Genomic DNA, 22,575 nt, shown 5'->3' on the forward strand with positions numbered 1-22,575 from the left:
ATAACAATTTTTTTAGTTACCCCGTAACACACATGCATACAATGCTCCACATCTGCATTTTAATTTATAGTTTACAAACAAAAAAACAATGGAAGTGAGCTCTTTCATGATTAACAGAAAATACCAGATTAGATACTTAGCTAGGTTTGCTATGACTGTTTCTTGTTAAATTACCAGATTCAGTAGAATATGTATAGTAAACCTCAGATGTGACTAAAAGATATGAGTGCTACTACTTATATCTCATTTAGTTCATCAGGAAGAATGTATTCATTCAATTAATAGCAGTATTATTTTTTACATTTCAGTTAAATTACTGTTTCATCTACCTTTCAATATTACTTCCTCTAACATACTTATAAAATTCTCTAGGTATATTCTTCTTTTAGACTGTAACTAAGCCACAGATGAACTTCTTCCAAAACTCTGCAGTCTTTAATAGTACCCTTTCACATTATTTTTCAAAAGGATACAATCTAACCCTGATACCTACCATAGCAACCACCATTCCAAAATATTTATTTTCCAAGTAAACTCTAATGAAACTATTTTAGATATTTTAATGTTTCATTTTCATACCACCAAGTATAAATTTTAAGACAAAAAAAGATTTTTAAAACACTGTAACAAAGAGATTTTACCTTTAGTACTGAAGTCATGAACACAGACAGGCCCATTAGAATAAAAATCATTAGCCCTGTCACCCGCTGTTCACGAATGCCCAAAAACTTGGGTTGCTCCCCAGGAGCAGAGCATTCAGATTCCACTTTTAGGCTGTTGACATGACTTATTGACAACACCGTTGCAGCCACAAACCATGGAAGCCCCATGACAGAGCACACTCCCAGCATGACACCAACCACGAGCAGGTCAAGGTGGTAGCCAGCTCCTTTCTGAAAAGGGAAGCCAACACGGAGATCTGTCAGCATATACTGTTCTCTCAGGTTCAAATTCTGCGCCACTCATAAAGAGAGAAGAAACTAATGCTCACCACCTCCAACTCAAAGAAAACTCTCGGACACACTCTGAAAATTACCTTCAACTTGTGCTCCTTTCTGTTGATGATCACCGCCGTGATCTGCTGATCCATGAAGATGAGAATGGTGCATAGCAGAGCTGGAATGGCCGCGATTAACAAGGTCCACCAAGGGTTCTCTCCCAGCGGGCTTATGATCCAGCCCCTATTTTTATCAGTAGGCTGTTAAAACATTGAAAAATTCAAAGGAAGAAAGAAAAGTTTCCTTCTATCAGTAGAGACTGTGTCTACCCCCAAGAAATGCCAAGGGGTTGGAAAGAACCGGACTGAACCCTGGAATCTGTTGTGAATTATCTGCAGAGACGCTCGTGGGGATTTTCTTGTCCCCGAGGCAGGTCCCTGTGCACATGACTGAGCCACTCTCTCCATCCGGAGGTAGCATCAAAGTCCTCCCCTTGGACCTGGGGACAAGGCCATGGTGACCCTGTGATTCCTGCATCTTGGCCTGGAAGGACCTTGCTGCTGCTCTTCTAGCCTCCTGGAGCCCCGGGGTTAAGCTCTGAGTAAGCCTGGATAAGCTTTCTTGAGGATGAGACACAGTATGATGAGACAGGGGTAGGAGGCAACTACCAGTCCCTTCATTCAGCCTCTGCGCTGAGCTCCCAAACATGCCCCCACCAAGGTAGTAAAGACGGCAGGCACCCAAAGATCCCACACCAGGGGACCAGACCACCCCCACCTCAGCCTAGGGCCAACATCACAGATTTATGAACAGAAAAGAACTGTTGTTTCAGGATACGAGGTTTTAGGAGATTTGTTATGCAGTGATAGGTAAGCGAAGCAGAGTTTCATTTCAACACACGCCTATCCACTCCATATAAAGTGAAGTCAGACTACCTACTAGGTTAACTCTGAAGACTATTAATAAACCGCCTTGTAGACCCTATAGACTAGTCATCGTGACAGCGTCAGTACTCAGGCCGCACTGGGCCTTGGCCCACTATTCTTCCAAAGCAGGGACTGACACAAACCTGACACTTCATCAGATACTAATATATTTCAATGCTGTAACATAAACCTGCTTTAAATGAAACATTTTTAAAGCCCCTAAGAATCTAGCATTCTTGGAGGGTATTGGATATATTAAAATTTAAACATGATCCTACTACTTAGCCTTTATATTAAGCCTATTTTTTTCTACAAGAAAACATTTTTGTCAATATAAAAGGGAAATTAACTTTTCAAATTTAAATGTTATCATTTCCCCACACGGATACACATGATAATGCTTCACATTCAGTACTGCATGTGGATAAAAATGTTTTATCTATATAATGCATATATTCTTAACTATTTCCCCAAGTGTATTTAATAACCCTTGAAATCAGTTTGCTACTTCAAAGCTAGATAAATGAGTAACAAAGACATATTTGGAACCAGAATAAGGAAATGGGACCAGGATTATAAGAAATTACATTAATATAATTTACAGTTTTGTCAATTGTAAGACTTGGTAAACATAGAATGACTTAGATATAGTCATCTCTAATGGCTTAAAAGCTTTAGTGGCTCAATATCTATGCTTTTAAACAAAGGTCTCCAAACTTTTTAAGTTATATACTCATAGCAGGAAAAAGACATTTATTCACCCAAATGATTCTATATTTATTTATGCATTACATTACTAACAATTATCTTTATAGTGAAATTCATATCATAAACATTATAAAGTTTAATGTTTCTTATTTTTAGATAAAATATGAGTAGATCCATATAATTTGAGGATCATTTTCCATGACGTATTCTACTTTGGAGGACACAGGTTTTAAAAATGATTCTGTTTTTTAATCCCTGTCAAAGAAAAAACAGACTAAATTTATTTTCATTATATTCCTTATTTCTAATCCCCTTTAAATTTTCTGCTTCTCAAAGTCATATAATTTGTTAAATGTAAATACAGGCAATGACACAAACACTTGATTATTAAAAATTTCCAGAAACTATTCAAAAGCTACCATCTCCAACTTAGAAGGGAAAATAATTATCAGATGTTGCATTATGCAGGCCATGGGGTTGGCAAAGGGGCAGATATGAGTGAGTGACTGAACAACAATACAAAAGATCTGTAGTTTTAATGAAACCAAAAAGTTCGTGGTTCCTCAGACTAAGCATCACTTTTCTTGTGGACAAAAAAAAATTCTTTCTTGATTCTGCTGAAAAATGTTACAAGACACTTTCCAATTACTGTCAGATATATCAATCACTCTTCTAGAAATTTTAATTAGGATCGCCTTGCTACTCTTATAAATTCAAGTTTGAGTTACTTCTTCACAAAGGAATAAAGAATGTTTCTTTCACCTGCAGAGTGTATCATGAACTCCAGCTATGACAGCAGGGTCAAAAATTTTAAATGACTCTGATCTCCTCACTATGAATATTTCCACTTACTCTCTGTGAGGGACTAGATTTGATACCTTCTTGTTTATTTCCTAAATATATTCACTTGTCTCTGTTCATCTTGTCATTGTTTATATCTGTGAGAGGTATACATAATTTTTCCTTTCAAAGCATCAGCTCTTCACAGAGAATGTGCATATTTTAAAAATTACTAACTAGCAGGCAGTATCTTACTTTAAAGTAGTTTGGTATTTCCCAGTAACAAATAGCCAAGTGTTTTAATCCTTACCTCGAATTTTTCAGGAACATGAAGTTTAGGAGATGGAACTCCTACAAGGTAGTCAATTACAACCATTATTACTATGGTGAGAAATACAGCAAAGTCACTGATTGTCGAGCGCACCTATGTTAAAGGGGTTACGTTAGTATAGACACAGAAATACTGTCCTTTCTAAATAATTCATATCTTTTACAGATTAAATGTGCCACTAGAAAGTGTGAATGAGTTTTTTAATTAGTGATGATGCATCAGTGAAACACATTTATAACTAATATTTTTTACAAAAGATAAGAAACACATTTCACAACTGACCTATCATGCCCCTTGATGCCATTGTCTTTCTACTGTTAGCTCAGATAGGGAATACACACCTTTAAAACTTTATTCGAATATAATTGCTTTACAATGTAGTTAGTTTCTGCTGTACAATGAAGTGAAGTAACTACATGTATAACATATGCCCCCCCGCACCTCCCGCCCACCCAGCCCCCCAGGCCATCACAGAGCTCTGAGCCGAGCTCCCTGGGGCACACTGCGGCTTCTCACTAGCTCTCTGCTTTACATAGGGCAGTGGGTGTATGTCAGTGCTGCTCTCAGTTCATCCCACCTTCCTCTTCCGCCCTCCGTCCACATGTCTGTTCTCTACACTTTTCACTAGGAATAATTTCCTTATAGCTGCTTGACATAAAATTACTAACCTCAAAAAATATCTTACTGTTTAAAAACATGAGAATTACAAGAACTCCAAAATTAAACCCCAATTACCTTGGTAGGAAAATAGCGCTTGGTCTTAAATTGCTTGAGGAATGAAGACAGAAAAAATGTTGTGAAAAATAAGATGACAGACCAAAAGAGCACATCTGGGATATAAGGTCCATGGAGACTACAAGCTGATCCTACAAATGTACCGTGGTAGATTTTACATTCCTGAAAAAAGGGGTGAAAAACAGAAAAGGAAGAGGTAAAGGGGATTCTCAGATATCCAATAAATTAATGAGGAACTTCTCTGACTCTTAAGATGCTACTTATCAAAAGACACACCGTTATTCTGTTTCACTTAGAAAAACACAACATCAAGTCAATGTTAAAACACAATCAGTTTTAAAACACATCTTGAGTTCAGAGGTAATGGTTTGACAAATCTGTGCATCTTAGAAATCACTGAAAGGAAATAATGTATCTTGTCAAGCTACTATATCATACAGTCCTTTCTTTAAACTCTTTATTTCCTTTAGTGAAAGGTTTATATATTGAGTATTAATTCCCAAATATTTTGTTTGCATCTTTGGTCAACAATTTTACTATCTTTCCATTACTTTTGAACAAGTTACTTAAAATAAAATCAAAAGTCAGAAAATTACTACTCTGCCTTTACAATGCTGAATAAGAGATGGCTATAGTACTAAATTCAACTCAATAGTAAAAACTGTGTTTGGCTTTTTTGACTTTTTTTCTGACTTTTCTAAAGGTGAGATTGAAACAGTAAAGTGAACCACCGAAGTATTTCCTTTAAAAAATCAATAATGTAATCAATAATATAGCACAATTATAGAAATATATTGACTTGATTTTCCTTTTGAGGGAAAAGAATAACTGAAAGACAACCAGAAATTAACAAAAACAACTGAAGTCCTTTTCTCCTTACTTATATTCTAATGAGATTCATTTTCAAAGCATAAATCAGGTTTACTGAAAGAAAAATAGCCAAAGGAGAATCCATTAATGGATTCTCAACAGCCAAATTGAGAATCCATTATTCTCAATTTCTATGTGCTAACATTAGTAATCCTACAGTTTACAACATGGATCATAGAAATAAAAGCTACAGCTATACAAAGAAACTTAACATGGCCCTGTTAGGGATCAAAAAAACACACTGAACAGACCATACATATAAGTAATCTGAGATATTAGGACATCCTATTCAACATGAAGAGTTTTTCATTTTTTAACTAATCACTTTCATTTGAACACCTCTATTAACTCTACCCCTTTCAGAACAGCAGTTACTTTTTCCATATATAGCAGTACAGTATTATTCTAGGCTGATGACTTACGGACAGTGCTTTGTCTCCACACTGTCCCAGAACCACCGTGTTGATAAGGTGTCATAAATCTATACTGCCCATACAGCTGGCCAGCAGTCAGCCACATGACATGAGCACGTCTAGTGCAGCCAAGAAACTCAACTTTTAATTTTATTTAATGTACAGTTAAATACAGACACATGTGGTCCGTGACTACTGCACTGCACAGCGCAGATGTAAATGATCAGTGGGATAACACTGCAGATGAAATCCCTCCAACTCTATATTCAGGAGCTCACTATCACCCTAAGAGAGAAAGGGATGACCTACAAATGCTTACATGATATAAAAAGCACCAGAGCAGCTCAGGGGATGGTGGGTTTTCACTGATACTGCTAGCGTCACTGGACACCTTCATTTCTAAATCCCAACCTGGGAAGTGACCAAAACAGCTACTCTAGAGCTAGGACAATATTTCCCAACAAAACACAAAAATATGTGTCTAACAGTCTTCAGTACCCAGCAGGTGCTCATTATACATTTCTGCCCTTTTCTTCCTTTTCTTTCTCTCAGTGCTCAAGTCAGACTAGTCTCCACCAGGTAAAGAGGTTCAGTCTAAGCACCCCTGATCAGAACAGGCAGGTCCCAGAGAGGCTGAACAACAGAAGGCAGGACAGGTGGGTACGAGCTGCTCAACTGTTAACTCTGGGACCTGCAACCAGCAACCACAGGCTGATTAGTGTATGGACCCAAGAGGATCTAGAAACCCGAAAGCATATTCATACGTTTCTAATAAACAGTATCTTGGAGGGCTTCCCTGGTGCTTCAGATGCTAAAGAATCTGCCTGCGATAGAGACCACCCAGGTTCGATCCCTGGGTCAGGAAGGTCCCCTGGAGAGAGGAATAGCTACCCACTCCAGGGTCCTGCCTGGAGAATTCCATGGACAGAGGGGCATGGAGGGCTACAGTAGTCAATACAATTGAGCGACTACACTTTCACTTTTTTTTCAGTTCCTGGAAGCCAAATACAGTCCCTCTTGATCTCTCTTCCCTTGATCTCAGTTTCAGTTTTTATCAGCTTTTACACTTCAGGACATGATAAAAAAAAATGTGGTAATTCCTATTTGGTTAGACAACACAACACTATACTCTGAAAACGATATCCATCAATCAAGAAGAAAACATAGGTTTACTCAGAAAGGGGCTTCCCATGTAGCTCAGCTGGTAAAGAATCCACCTGCAATGCAACAGATCTCAGTTCAATTCCTGGGCCGGGAAAACCCACTGGAGAATGGACAGGCTACCCACTCCAGTATTCTTGGGCTTCCCTGGTGGCTCAGCTGGTAAAAAGACTCCGCCTGCGGTCCGGGAGACCTGGGTTCAATCCCTGGGTTCGGAAGATCCCCTGGAGAAGAGAATGGCTACCCACTCCAGTATTCTGGCCTGTACAGTCCATGGGGTCGCAAAGAGTTGGACACAACTGAGTGACTTTCACTTCGTTTTACTCAGAAAAAGCTCAAGAACGAGCTTAATTGTTTGCACCAGCCTTCGCTTCATTTATACTCACAGACACAGTGAGGTTCCCCCAGGGAATGTCGTGGGCTGTCACATTCTGTTCCTCCCACATCTTCAGAGTTTCATTGCCAGGGTCAGAAGGCTCAACACACACACATCTGAGAAATCAGAATGGGATACAGTTGTAAGGATTCTGAACTTCGAGTTTATATTGTATTAAATCAGTCACACAGTGGAGTAGTTTTTAACTTCTTAACTTTATTACATGTTATAATGCATGGGAAAAAAAAGTGAAAACATTTCAAAAACAATGGAATTGACTGAAGCTTGGCTTACATAAATAAAACAAAGAAAATGCTTACTTAATGGAACTAGTTGGATACATCCCTTGGGGCAGAACTATTTTCTTTAAAAATCTAGGAAGACACCACCTTTAACATGGTCAGCCTCCATTCAATCTCATCACTTAACCTCCACGGAGCTGCCGCCGCCCCACTGTCCACACACACATCAGGCGCTGGGAACCAGTACAATGTCTGCTCTTGTTAATTCCAGGAATTCTAGCAATTCCTTTATGCATCTTAAGAGTCATCCTTACAGTAATGGGTAAAACACCATTTTTCAGGACAGCACTAGGAGAGTTAAACTAATCAGAATTCAGTTCGCACCCAGAACTATCTGACCTGCCTGAAAAAGCTAGAAACACACACATGAGAAAACAAATCTCTAAATATGGATTTAAAAAAATGAAAAGAACAAACAAAAATATTCTCAACTGGACCATGAGCTGTTTGAGAACAGGTGGGAGGCTGGACTTCGGATTCACTGAGGCTCTGTCATTTGCTAGCTATTTGACCCAAGTCAAGTTCTAACCTTAAAGAGCCTCGGGTTCTTCATACACAAAAGGGGCTATGACATGAATGACTCACAATGACATGAATATTATTAAGCAACACTCAACACACTGTCTGCCACAAAATGTCAGCTGAGCAAAGGATTTGCACACCAGAAACTGCTCTAACCGCTGTCACGAGCTGTGAAAATCATGCTCACGCTTCTTAAAGATCAGAGTAACAGGGAAAGAGAGAAGACAGAGAATTAAGTAAAAAAATACCTAGTTTGAGAACAAAGGGGATGCAAAACAGACTTGATATCAGAGTGTCGCTAATATTTTCAAGCAGGTCAATATCTTACAGGAAGTTTGCAGGCTCCTCCGTTCCCTGTCCATCAAGGCTGGGGTGTGGAGGACAGCGGGGGAGGAGCAGTGTGTCGCGGGGGCACGGGGAGGGGCCAGGAGGAAGGGTTTTGGTCACCACGTTCCTCCGTGAAAGTTCACCAAATGCAGGCTCAAGCTCACATCAGCTGTGCACAGGACAGCAAATACAGGCATCCACCTCAGAACGTGTCATTTTAATCACCTTCATGACGTTTAAATGTCTGCCAACCCTTTGTAACTATTATAATTACTTCTCAAATCCCATTTTATTTCTGGGTCTTAAAATATTTTCATTTCATGCTTTATCACAAAGAAAATAATCCGCTAAACAGCATACAACAGTACACTGAAATTATATTTTAAAATAACATCCACAAAAATTAATGAAAATGCACAACATGAACAATATTTAAATATATGGTGGGCAACTGCCAAACAACTGAACTTAAACTGGCCAATCCAATTTAAACATGAAACCAAAAACATACACACTTGGACAAACTGTTTCATGGAATAACAGTGACTGAATTTGTTCAGTCACATTTATGTCCACTGAGTGCTTTGGTAAGATCTCACCTGTAACAAACAAGTCAACCTCTGTATTGCCAGTTGAGTAGTTATAGCTTGATATACAGCAAGCATCACATTGCAAAAAAAAAAATCTGTTTTCTTTTGCTCTTAAACGTCTGCAAAAATACATTTTAATGTTAAGGGAAATAGAAATACTTACGAGTAGCTGGTCAGTTCCTCCAAATTGTTGTGCATATTAAATGCATATGTTTCTCCTAAATGGAAGAGCTTCTCCAAAGCCTCGTAGATGAATATGATGCAGATGAGAGCTGCAAAAGCCTCCTCGGTGAACCGCGTGATGTAGCACACCAGGCTGCTTGCATCTGTTGCAACCAAAACAATGCACAAGAAAGAGGTCCACAGACCAATGCTGGTTCTCAGGGACAGATAGGAAAGGTGGTAATCTCTGTTTGGAAAGAAAAATAAACGTGGACACGATCAACATATACATGCCAAACAGTACTGGGACTTAAAATTTCCACAATAAGCAATAAGAACAGTATAAAAACATGAGATTTCTAAAAGAGAGCATTTCACAGAATAGCAAAATAATGACTAGAGAAAGCTCTATGTGTTTTTCTTTCTTTTGCTTCAACTGAAGACCAGCTTGTTGTTAGACTTAACAGTTATATTTTACTTATACAAAAGCTTTCCAGTGTAAACCTAGCAGGCAATATACAGTTAAAAACAAAGACCTTACTTTAGAAATCAGGTATTTCTACCACACCACACCCCTGCCCTGCCCCTGCCCCGCCGTCACACCCCTGCCCCCGTCACACCCCTGCCCCACCACCACACCCCTGCCCCGCCACCACACCCCTGCTTAGGCGACAGACACCAGCCTCCAGGACACCTGGATGTGTGCTGCTCTCTGCACCCCAGGGCTCAGGGTGACACAGTGGCCACACCCCTGCCCCCCTTACACCCCTGCCGCTGTCACACCCCTACCCTGCCCCGCCGTCACACCCCTGCCCCGCCGCCACACCCCTGCCTGCCGCCACACCCCTGCCTGCCACCACAACCCTGCCCTGCCCCCTCGTCACACCCCTGCCCCCGTCACACCCCTGCCCGCCGCCACACCCCTGCCCCCGTCACACCCCTACCCTGCCCCGCCGTCACACCCCTGCCCCCGTCACACCCTTGCCCCACCGCCACACCCCTGCCTGCTGCCACACCCCTGCCCTGCCCCGCCGTCACACCCCTGCCCACCGCCACACCCCTACCCTGCCCCGCCGTCACACTCCTGCCCCCGTCACACCCCTGCCTGCCGCCACACCCCTGCCCTGCCCCGCCGTCACACCCCTGCCCCCATCACACCCCTACCCTGCCCCGCCGTCGCACCCCTGCCTCCGTCACACCCCTGCCTGCCGCCACACCCCTGCCCTGCCCCGCCGTCACACCCCTGCCCCGCCGCCACATCCCTGCCCTGCCCCGCCGTCACACCCCTGCCCACCGTCACACCTCTGCCCCCGTCACACCCCTGCCCCGCCGTCACACCCCTGCCCCGCCGCCACACCCCTGCCCTGCCCCTGCCCTGCCATCACACCCCTGCCCCGCTGCCACACCTCTGCCCCTGCCCCACCATCACACCCCTGCCCACCGTCATACCTCTGCCCCCGTCACACCCCTGCCCCGCTGTCACACCCCTGCCTGCCACCACACCCCTGCCCTGCCCCTGCCCGCCGTCACACCCCTGCCCTGCCCCTGCCCCGCCGTCACACCCCTGCCCCCGTCACACCCCTGCCCCACCACCACACCCCTGCCCCGCCACCACATCCCTGCCCCTGCCCCGCCGTCACACCCCTGCCCGCCATCACACTCCTGCCCCCGTCACACCCCTCCTGCCGCCACACCCCTGCCCCACCGCCACACCCCTGCCCTGCCGCCACACCTCCACCACCGCTGGCTCCGCCACCACCAGCGTCACCCCACAGTGACTCATTTTCCAACTCAGTGTCAAACAAGTGAGCCTAAAACAGGTCAGGCCACTACATTCTCGATTTATGTGTGTATCATGCCAGATCAGAATCAGCTTGTTCAGGGAAGAAAGAATCAGAACAAGAGGAATTAGATGAGTCAAACCTGTAACAGCACCAAGTTGTTTCAGGCTAAACATCCAGCTGCAATGCTCTCACTAAAGGGATAGGACTGCTGGGTCAAATTCTGAGGCCACGGCCCAGCGGCCTGCACTGACCCTGTGCATGAACAACCCCCGCCCTCTGCCCGGCAGAGCCAGCACCAGCCTTCTAGACTCACCTCTTTCTAAACTTCTAACAAGACCAGCATACTGTTCAATATCTAATTCAGATTTAACACCTTCTGACTAGGCTGAAATCTGGTCGCACAAAGGATTTTTACTGTTCCTCAAGTGACATGCTTATCAGAACTCAAATCCATGGACTTTATACTCAAGGGGACTGGGGTGACAGCAGGAGCCAGAGGAGGGTTTGCCACACAGTGGCCCCAAAGCATTGAAAAAAAAAAAAAATATATATATATATATACTGGTCAGATCCTCTTTTCCAGCTATTAATAAATACACAAAGAACTTTTAAGTTAATACAATAATATATAACTATACACTTACGTAAACACATGTGAAAAGTGGATAGCTATTACATACCTGCAGAATTTAAATAAAATTTTTTCAAACACTAAAACTGGACCTGTGCTCCCCAATATTGTGAGAGGTTGCCCAGCAAACAACGAGTAGGCAATCCCAGTTAATGATGCTCCAAAAAGAGACTCTATTGCACTCTGTTTAAGGAAAGAAGAAACGAAGAAAAGTAATACATCATGAACACGTCTCTAACCTACTGCAGTACATGTAAGACATCTGAAAAATAAAAACATTAATCAAGTGGTTTAAAAAAACATAGTAAATGCAACTTTAAATCTCAAACTTAACATTTAAATAAAGAAAATCACAAACATATTTTAAATACACTAGAAAATTGTTTTGTTTTCACATACTGGAGGTGAACTTTTGCAATCAGCATTAATTTAAAACTCAACACTGTGGGAGGCAGGGAGAGTGGGGTACATGGAAGACAGACACAAGAGGCTTCAACCCCTCTACATAACATGCTTTACTTCTGAAGCCTGTGGTGAGGACAAAGATGCATATACTGTTTTCAGTATTGTGGCATGTCCAAAACAGTTCATTTAAGAAAATAAAAAGTATTTGAAGTGTTTGATATGGTATGTTCCAAAAAAAATCTACTTCTTCAAATAGATGAACAAGACATTATCACGTGGTCCTATCATTCTCAAATTGATTTCCAAAGACAATTCCCCACACATTTTAAAGAAATTATTCTAATATGACTGGCTTAACCAATAAATACAAAAAATGAAATGCTTAACACAAATAAATGAAAAATCTCCTGGAAACCATGGAAAAGGAAAACCCTCTAAAGTTGGGTTAAAATGATAAAATGAAAGACTCGGAAAAATCTTGAAAGCTAGTAGGCCAGTTTTATTTCACCACCAGTGTCACACCCTAACTGACTAGGGGATGAGTTGGGAAGGTGTATAGACTCTGCCACTAGACAGGGAGGTGGGGGCAGAAAGAAAACAGTTTCCACTCACAAACATCAAGGTCAACGGGAACACACGACCAGGAAAGGGAAAGCCTAGCATCAGTGAAGCAAAGAGAAGGCGCTTCTGAGAGACAGTCCTCCTGGCCTGGAGGCAGCAAGCAGCGGGCAGAGATCGGGGCTCCAGGGGACCAGATCGGAGGAAGCAGACCACCTCCTGCGAGCTGTGAGCTGCTGAACCGCGGCCACGTCTCCAACTCACCCAGCCCAACTTTCCTCACCTTTGAATGTGGGTGATGAGAGCCAGGAGAGCTTAATGAAGCAGTGTTTCTGCAAACACCAGCAGGAACACTGTCTGGCATACGGGACGCTCTCAACATCAGTACCAACAGCGTGTCAGAATCACTCACAGCAGAGACAGTTATGTCGTAAATGAGACATTCAACTCTCAGTATAAAAACAGGATCAAACCCACATACAGACTTCACTTTTGGCAAAATGAGGAAGCGTTCATGTTAACAATGTATTTATGAACTGTACGAGATAAACGTGTTTTCTTGCCCACAGACAAAAAAGACTGTCCTGGAAGACAATGCTTGCTAAGCTGTTATAAAATCCTTGGTTCAATTACAGTCTGTATATCTAGGAATGAATTCAGAGCTCAAATCAAAGGGAAAAAATGTCTAAACATCATCGAGAAACAGAAAGCAGAGAAACAGAAACAAGGAGATGGCAAATAAAGAAATGCTAATGGCGGGGATGGGGGAGGGGGTTGGTAAGGGGTAAGGGGTTTGGAGATGCTGCCGGCACAGAATGAACTCCCCCTCAAGTGCCGTGTGGAAAAAGCAGACTCTGCCTGGTGGAGACCTTCCTTACTGTTCCCCTCACTGCCACACTCACTAGTTCCTCTACCCAGATCCACTTTTTCCCAAGTTTTAAGCCACTTCTATGTTCTTTGCCAAAGTGAAACCCATCTTTCCCTGAAGAAATCACAGCCCCACTGTGCTGCCTCCCCCAACCCACATTCAGTCTCCAAGTCATCACCCAGCAGAAGCCTCCCCTCGTCACCCCCTCACCCCCCACTGCAGGGCGCGGGGCAGTCCCTGCTCAAGTCGCCTCCTTCTCGACCTCTGATTTGGTTTCTGCAAAGTTAAACCATCCTGATCTCTCGCTCAAAGTTCTGCTGTGCCCTTGTCTAATCTGCTGGGCCACTTCCTCCTCACTCCCCTCCTCTTCCCATCCACAAATGGGGATAACTTTTCTCTTCTCCTCTCCCTTTGAAGTGCTAACCTCATCTATCTCAGCTTCCCACTCTGTATTTCTTTCCTACCACTCTAGAAACTCTGGATCTACACTTCCTAATGTCTCCACTTTTACCTGAAGTTCCAATAAAGCACCAAAAATAAACACAGCGTCACGTCCCTCCATAATCCTTCTGACCTCTCTGCTTCTATAATTCTAGCGCCTACAGCTCCTCCTTCATTTCACTTGTGTGCGGCCCAGCAGAGCATGACATAGGAACTGCTTATACACTGTCTCATCTTCTTCTCGGTTAGGACCCCAAGGAGAGAAGACACACGTCCGTGTCTCACCCGCGTCCGTACCCCTCCAACGTCTAAAGCGCTATCACACACACAGGGTACTAAGAGCAGGATGAGATGGGGAGGCAGTGAGTGACAGTCCAAGAGGAAGAAGCAGAACTTCCATGACATAACAGACAAGACACACCTCCTTGGGGACCAGCAGAGATACACATACAGCTTGTGACAGCTGCTTTAAGCAGCTTACTAAAAATATACACCTCTGATATAATAACATAAAAGAGTAATATAAATGAATCTAAATAACCGAAAATAAACTGAGTTGGAAGGAAATTTCAGTTGTCAGGTTTACCTCATGTTCAGCTTATGAAATACTTTAATTAAGCAATTATTACTACTTTAGGTTTGGTTGGTTTTTAAAAACCTTAAGATCTATAAAAAATAAACTTTCTCCAAAGAGTAAATATCATTAAACAAAATACACTTAGGAATCACAAACTGTCTCACTTAAATGCCATTAAAATGTATATAAACAGCAAGAAAAAACACTTTCTCAATTTCACGAAGCACCAGACGCTGCTCTGTAACCACAGCCCCAGTATGGTATTACCCAGAACAAAACATAAAAGCTTTCATTCTAGTCATGTCAATACACAGATGTAGTTTTCAGTTATACTTTCCAGTTAATACTTTGACAACTTTCACACGTTTAGTAACAGCAAAATTAAAGTAAACACCACTTCAAAGTCCATCATTGTCCACAATTGCGCTCCCTTCTTCCCATGGTCTGCCTGGTGGACCTGCCAGGGCAGATGAGTTACTGGTCATCACGTGGCTCTAACTAGTCCTACGATGCCCTGAAGGACACAGAGCGCCCACCCCCGCCCCCAATGAACTCTCCCACCCACGACCCACTGGGACGAGTTCAGTTCCTCTGAACCCCCCCACTCCCCCCCCAAGGACAATACAAGCCTTTTTACTCAGTTGATAAAACCATTCATCCAGCAAGCCATGAAAAGCTTTTCTTTTTTTTTTTACCTCAACTGTGCATCTTCTCCTGTTCAAATGGCTTCCCCATGTTTTCCACAGCAATTACCTTTGGGGGAAGTATGCCTTGGGACGGGTTAGTCATGCTGTGGGGAGACTCTTCAAATGAAAGTAGGAAGAGTGAGACAAATGCACACAGACACTTGCCTCCGAGGAGCTAAGAGCCTGGCCACTACCAATCTTTGTACTCACTATTCTGCCTTCTGTGGCTTCTCCAAGCAGCCCTCCAAAAGTGATTACAGGAGACATACAGGCACAGTATAGGAAAAGAATCGAGGCCAGGCACTGCAGGCTTAATGCATCCTTGAAGTCACTCAAGAAAAAAGGTGCTTTCCTTTTGATGTCAAGTATCAAACCACCAAAAAGCCTAAATAGGTGAGATGAAACTCGTCAAACTGTACACTAGAGGATTCTGGCTGTTCACACTAAAACTATGGGCTACATAAAACTGCTGGCGCCTAGCATTTGTCAACAAAAATTAATATCCTATTTAGATAATGGTATAAATTTTAGAAGACACACTCATTTAATCTAACCCACTGACAGCGGAAAGGTAGATCTCGCTAAATTAAAAGAGACACAAACATCTATATCTTACAGACTATATACTGAAAAGACTATAGGCAAAAGACTTATATAATAAGTAAATGCAATATCAAACACAAATGTGCAAGGAAACGTACAATAAAAATAAATAAAACCTAACAACCCATTTATGAAAATGTGTGTAAGCAATGCTATTAATCATTATCTACATTATAAATCTTAAAGGCAAGTGTGAGAAATACCAGGAATGCAATTATAATATAAATCATAAGTCCCCAAACGCCGTTTAGTAAGTACCTGTGCTTAAGTTCACTCAGTAGTGAATTAAATAATTTTACTTCTAAAATTAATACTCCAAACACATAAATATTTGTGGTCTAGAAAAAAGTCTAAAAACTATTTCAGTGTATGTAATTTACTGTGTATGTAGTCAAACCAGTGTGTATATTAATAAAACAAAGATGTCTTAATTAGTAAATTAAAATTTATATCTGTGCATCAAATCCTTCTCATGTCACTGTTTCTTCAGTCAGACTTTTGGACAGACCTGACCTGAAAGCACTCCACTACAAAACAAGCTCTTAGGAGCAGGGACCTTGACTTGCTCACTGCTCCTCTCTCCAGGGTTTAGAACACTGCCTGGGGAGCAGCAGATACTCAATAAATACTGGCGACAAACCAGTAATTCAAAAAGACTGTGCGCTTATGAAATATGTAATCATTTAAATCCCTACTGCAGAAAAATACACCAAAAAAGTTAATATTATGCTTTCAAAATACATCAGAAAGGTTAATCTCATGCTTTCAAAAGCTTTAGATCAGCATTCCTCACCCTTACTGGCACCTGGGACCAGTTTCACGAAATACAATTTTTCCACAGACTGGGAGGATGTGAGTGACGGGGAGCAGCTGTAAACCCACCGCTCCCCCCTGCTCTGAGGCCTGGCTCCTCACAGGCCATGGACCAGTGCTGGGGTTGGGGACTCTTGCTCTAGATGTTTCAAACTTTACCATTCTAGTTTTTTCCAAAGTTAATACTGAAATAAACCTAAACGTACACTGACAGCTGGAATAAGTTATCCTATAAATAACATGACAGCAATGGGACTAAAAAATCTATAAAGGAAAGGGTGCCAACTTGCAATAAAAATAGTGCCAGTGATAATCCAGTTAATGAAACTATATCGTCAAGTCAAAAATTTATGAGATTCGCAGGTAACATGATCAGTAGGGGCCTGGCTTTGTACTTCTTAGTGACTAACCCTACCTCAGCTTGAGGAAGCAGCAATGCTAATAACTCAAACGAGCACCTTTCACATGGGGGCAGAGGCTCACTCTAGTATAATTCAGAGACTACTGCTACTCAAGATTCAAGATCTTTAGCTCATAGAGAGCACCAGTGGGCACACAGTATCACTATCCACACGCCTGCTTCTCTACTACGACAATACCACGGTACCTTTCTATCTCTACAAAAATTCTAAGACCTGGCAATATTTCTATTTTTTTATTCCAAGAATTAACTTCTGCAACAATTTTTCTAACTAGGTTTCCAGAGATTATATGCTTGTCTGCCTGACTTTACATTATCTCATGATATGCTGCTCACGGAAGAGTTTTACATCTCTGCATACACACAACACAATGGCTACAATTCCTCGCTGTTCCCATTGTTCTGACTGCCTATGAGAATGGCAATAGGACGTCACACTTTCCTCAAGAAATCTTTTGTACAGCCAATTAAGTTAACCTACTACAGAACTACAATATTCTTAACATATGCTGCATAATGTTTTTGTTTTAAATTAAATCCTAGTATACAGAATCCAATATATTCTAGTAAGCTACTTTAAAATACATATTAATTATCCTTAACATTATATACCTATGAAAACAATACACATTTTTTAAAATATGGAAAAATACTAGACAAAATTAGTTTCCAAACACTTGCAAAGAAAAAGCATATTTCTGCTTTGTCCATCACATCAGTTTCTAGCCCCCAAGAGACGCCCACACGGAAGCAGAGTCTGTACCCACCGTCCAGTCCTCTGGAGCTCGGGCCCCGCATGGTGCGCTGCCTCCTTCGGGGCGTCACCCGAGCTGGGGGCAGATCCATTGGGAAATACAGGAATCTTTCTCTTTTCCTGCATTTCACAAAAAAAAGAAAAAAAACAACACAGTCACATCTTTCAGAATTCTGTTTTCAGGAAGCCAAAATAGCATCTCCGTTAAAGAGAACATGAGCTCTCCCATTGATTATATGTCTAACCAGTACTCCTCGAAAAAAAATGCTTCCTAGTATCAACTTCCACTTTAAAGACACTGCACTTTGAAATAGAATCTAAAATTTGTCTCTGTTAATATTTCAAATTTATACTGGCTTTTTCTATTTTATAATCTAACATCAAATATACTATAAAATACTCACACACATCATTTCAAATTACTACTCAGCAACAGGAATATAAAAATCCAATAAAACATCTCTTCAGCTAGAATTTTAAATTCTTATTCATGTTCACTATTGGAAAAAATATACTTTATACTTTACATTAAGAAAAAAAGGAAATTCCATTTTTTCTTATTAAATACCTCCCTTAAGATGTTAAGTAGCATGAGTCATCAAATGAATTTTCATAAAAACCAACTCCCTATTATATTTTATTACAAATTCAAGAGTACTATTCTCATGATAAAAGATACTCTCCTCCTCAGGGAGCAAGTTTTGTTACCTCCAAAGGTCAGAGGTTACTGGACCAAAAAAAGTGGGTTGCGGGAGAGGTGGAGTGGGAATAGAGCAACAGGGGAGAGAGAAGGGAGACAGAGAGGAAAGAAGAGCGGTGGGGAGAAAGAAAAACGTGGGCTGGGGTGTTCATCCCAGGGGGACCCCAGATCAACCACAGCAGTGAACTCCCTGGGACACATGCTCAGTATTTAAAAAGTAGCACGACTTGCTTATAATCGTAAGACTACCATTTGAAAATGTCAAGATTGAAACTAACTTATATCACAGCTCAAAGGGGAAAGAGAAAACAAAATTATTGAACTCCCACAAAACGCATCTAATGAAAATACTATATATCACAATTGATGGGATATGGCAAAAGCATCATTCAAGAAAACAAAGCAGCTCCTATATTAAGAAAAATGAAAGGACAAAAATAAATGTATTAAGTATTTAATTCACCAAATGTGAAAAAAATCTTTCCTGAAGGAAAGTGAAAGGAATACAGCTAAATGCAGAAGCTGAGTTACACAACACAATATACTTTTTTAAAAAGGAGAAGTGAAATAAATATTGAAAGTTGCTCTATTAGAAAAATATGATTAAATCATCAGCTAATATACAACCAAAGATATGACAAGGAAAGTCACAAATTTTACTTATATGTAAACATACAGTGAGAGGGAGAGCGACTACACAGCACAACCCTATGCAACTAAATGAAAAACCTTGATAAAATGGGTACTATACTGCAACAATTTCCCAAAACTGACACCAAAAAACAGTAAAATAGGTAATTTTCTAGGAAAATATAACTTACCAAATCTGACTCCAGAAAAAAGAGAACATTTACAGAAATCAATTTCCACAGAAGAAATAACAAGCTGTTGAAGTCTACCATACAAGAGTCAAGTTCAGAAAATTCTACTAAAAAATCTTCCAAACTTTTAGAATCAAAGTATTCCAAGCCACTTAGAGTTTAAAGAGCACAGAAAAAGGAAAACTTACAAATCTGTTTTTATGAAACAAGTTAATGATGATACCAAAACGTAAAGACTTCACAAAAATCTATAGACCAATCTACTTATAAATGGAGATGGAAGCAACTTAAATAAAACATTAGAAAAAGACTACAGACACTTTAAAGCCTAAGCTGGGTTATTCCAACAATGCAAGAGTGTCTTCAAATTAAAGAAACTATTAATATGATTTACCATAATAACTGGTAAGTAGAATTCATATATCATCTCCAGAGATGCTAAAAAGCCCTTTGACAAAATTCAACATTCACTTATATTAAAAAATTCAATAAAACAGAAAACATGATAAAATATGTATTTTTGCATCAATGATAGTAACTTAATGAGAGAAACAATAAAGACTTTGACTACAATTATGAAAAAATCAAGAAATGCCCTTTAAAGTCAACTACTACATAAAATTATTAGAGATTTTAGTCAATACCATTAGACAAAACATGTTAAAGGTGTAAGAGTTAGAAAATGAATAATATTATCTTTTATTGGAGACCACATGACTATACACAATAAGAGAACTAAGGAAGGCAGCAGGATACAAAAGAAATATACAATGACCAATAGTCGTCATATATATACATATATATAAAAGCAACAGACAATATAATGGAACAAAGACCTCATTTATAACAGAAACAAAGATAAAATACTTATGAATACACTCATCAAGAGGAGTGTAAGGTGCACATAAGGAGAATTTTATAATATTCCTTAAGGACACAAAAACTGACTTGAAAACAGTCAACTGGGGAAAGATATACCATGTTCTTGAAAAGATTCCAACTTTCCCTCAGTTCATTTAGAAATTTAATTTCCATCACAATTTTTTAGAAAAAATCACATTTTATTTCTGTAAATAGCAAGCTGATTTTAAAACTAATATGAAAATAAATATGCAAAGACGACCAAGGAAACTCAGAAAGACAAGAGTGAGGTCACGAATGAATGCAGATCTACCAGATATTAAAATATATCAAAAACTTTCAGAAATTAAAGTGTGTAAGTGGTCCATGCCTAGACCAATCAATGAAAAAGAAATCCCAGAAACAGACCTGAATGAATATGGAAAATTAGTAAATGATAAAGACAACATCCCCAAGCAAACAGAAAAATGCTTAACTTTTTAATAAACTAGGACAAACAGACTACAATTTAGAAAAAAGATAAACTGCATGCATTCTCTACATAGCACGTCATGATAAATACAAAAGGATCAGTGAATAATTTAAATGTTAAAAAAAATTGGTGGAGGGTGATGAACAAAAAATATTCAGGAACACTCAACTTCACTAATTACAGAAATACAAATTAAAATCACATTAAAATGCAGTAAGATAATGATAACGTATCAGACTGACAAATACCCAAAAGTGTGACAACACACCATGCTGGTGAGGCTGTAGGGAAACAGGCATTCTCATTCATCACCAAAATGAGTCCAAAACAGTTAACCCAAGAAGAGGAGACTCTGGCAACATTTGCTAAAACTGTAGGTAAACTCCCATGTAAGCCAGTAACCTTATTCCTGGGAATCTATCCTACAGACACATCTGCACAGGACTAAGGTGGCAGGCGGACACCATGATGTGGTCTGTAACAGTTAAAAACGGAAGGCAAGCTGCACCAGGATCGGACAGACTACAGCGCGTCCATACTGGAATACAACAGAGCTGTGAGGAGGAGGAGGACCACTTCTGCAACTTCTTATCATCACACCTGCAGGAAACGCTGTTACATGAAAACGGCAAGGTGCAGAACACTACATACAGGATGTTCACGTCTGGTAAGAGGAGAAAACAAGACTACATGTCCATATTTCCCTGTACTCAATAAAAAGTGGAAGAATAACAAAAAACTAATAGCAAATGATGACCCGCAAGAGGTGGGGACAGGGTGGGATGGCAGAGAGGACGTGGTGGGGAACAACTTCTCCGGGTGTAGTTCTTCATACAGTTTTGAGTTTTGAAAATGTATAAACTACTTGAAAAAGTTTAATAAAAAAAAAAAAAGGGGAACTCAAAGCAGCATTGTGCAGATCCTCACCTGAGATGGAACACTCTTTGGTGGCTCTATGCGTATGGAAGGGTCCCACTCTCCTGGAGGTAGGACGGTCACTTGATCTAAAAATTCATCAATTCCAGATAAGAGGTCATTTCTGTCTTTTGCTTTATAAGCTACATCATGAAAAATCTAAAGAAAAATAAACACATTGAGTAAAAGGATTTTAAAGTTGAAAGAAAATTCCATACATAGTAATCCACTTTAGATATCATAACAAAGTCTACATAAAGATAATTACCTAAACTCTTGACCCCACCTTCGATAACAACTTTAAAAAATAATGCACTATTAGTACTATCAGATAAATTAACAGTAAAAACCAAACAACCAAAGAAACTAGTGATGTGTTAATACACAACAATTTTTAGAAAGAGAAAATTTTACTTGGGAAATAACATTTTAATGTCATTTATCCTAAAGGAATAACCATGAGTATGCTAACAATTTTACTTAAAATAGTTAATTAATTTGATCATTCCTATTGACTGGGTGCCATTCTTCTCTTTTTCTGTGTTTTATTTTTGGCTGGGCTGGGTCTTCACTGCGGCACAGGCTTTTCTCTAGATGTGCTAAGCATTTGCGGTGTGCAGGCCTCAGTGATTCAGGCACACGGGCTCAGCAGGTACAGCTCCCGGCTCTAGGGCCCATGCTCAGTCAGGAGTCTAGCTTAGCAGCTCCATAGCACATGGGATCTCCCCAGACCAGGGACTGAACGAACCCAGGTCTCCTGCATTGGCAGGCGGATTCTTTACCACTGAGCCCCCAGGGAAGTTCTGGCAGGCACGACACGGGTAAGTCAGAGTCCCTGCACTCAGAACTCGGGGTAATCACGTGAATCCACTACCGCAGGGGATAACAAGAACTCCTATAAAAATGAAGCAGGGTACGGAAGGGCAACTGATGCGGGGCAACAGGGTGGCTGCGGAAGGTGTCTTAGAGGAGGAAGCACTGCAGGAGGAATCTGACTGAGATGGGGGACAGAGCACCTACAGGGTGGGGTGAGGGGTGGAGACAGCGCTCAGGTCAAGGGCAGTGCTCAGTGTCCAGAGGCGGCAGTGAGCATCACACATCCAAGGTGCAGAAAGGACGGCGAT

General features: G+C 40.8%; 1 protein-coding gene across 8 annotated transcripts in view; it reads right to left on the bottom strand.

Annotated features, from left to right (window-relative positions):
- Positions 1 to 22,575, bottom strand: part of SLC4A7 (solute carrier family 4 member 7) — a 123,223-nt gene that overhangs the window by 23,724 nt on the left and 76,924 nt on the right. For 5 of the 8 annotated variants that reach the window (XM_065932895.1, XM_065932901.1, XM_065932896.1 and 2 more), the window contains 10 exons: positions 21,464 to 21,610; positions 17,696 to 17,802; positions 15,302 to 15,476; positions 11,606 to 11,739; positions 9,143 to 9,388; positions 7,249 to 7,354; positions 4,419 to 4,580; positions 3,663 to 3,776; positions 1,037 to 1,198; positions 642 to 893 (listed from right to left, as the gene is read on the bottom strand). In XM_065932895.1, the coding sequence (XP_065788967.1) occupies positions 642 to 893; positions 1,037 to 1,198; positions 3,663 to 3,776; positions 4,419 to 4,580; positions 7,249 to 7,354; positions 9,143 to 9,388; positions 11,606 to 11,739; positions 15,302 to 15,476; positions 17,696 to 17,802; positions 21,464 to 21,610 (1,605 nt within the window). The remainder of the gene's footprint in view (positions 1 to 641; positions 894 to 1,036; positions 1,199 to 3,662; positions 3,777 to 4,418; positions 4,581 to 7,248; positions 7,355 to 9,142; positions 9,389 to 11,605; positions 11,740 to 15,301; positions 15,477 to 17,695; positions 17,803 to 21,463; positions 21,611 to 22,575) is intronic. The other 3 variants (XM_065932898.1, XM_065932897.1, XM_065932899.1) reach the window with 2 other exon arrangements.

This window comes from Muntiacus reevesi, chromosome 4 (assembly GCF_963930625.1).
Source record: "Muntiacus reevesi chromosome 4, mMunRee1.1, whole genome shotgun sequence".
Classification (NCBI taxonomy): domain Eukaryota; kingdom Metazoa; phylum Chordata; class Mammalia; order Artiodactyla; family Cervidae; genus Muntiacus; species Muntiacus reevesi.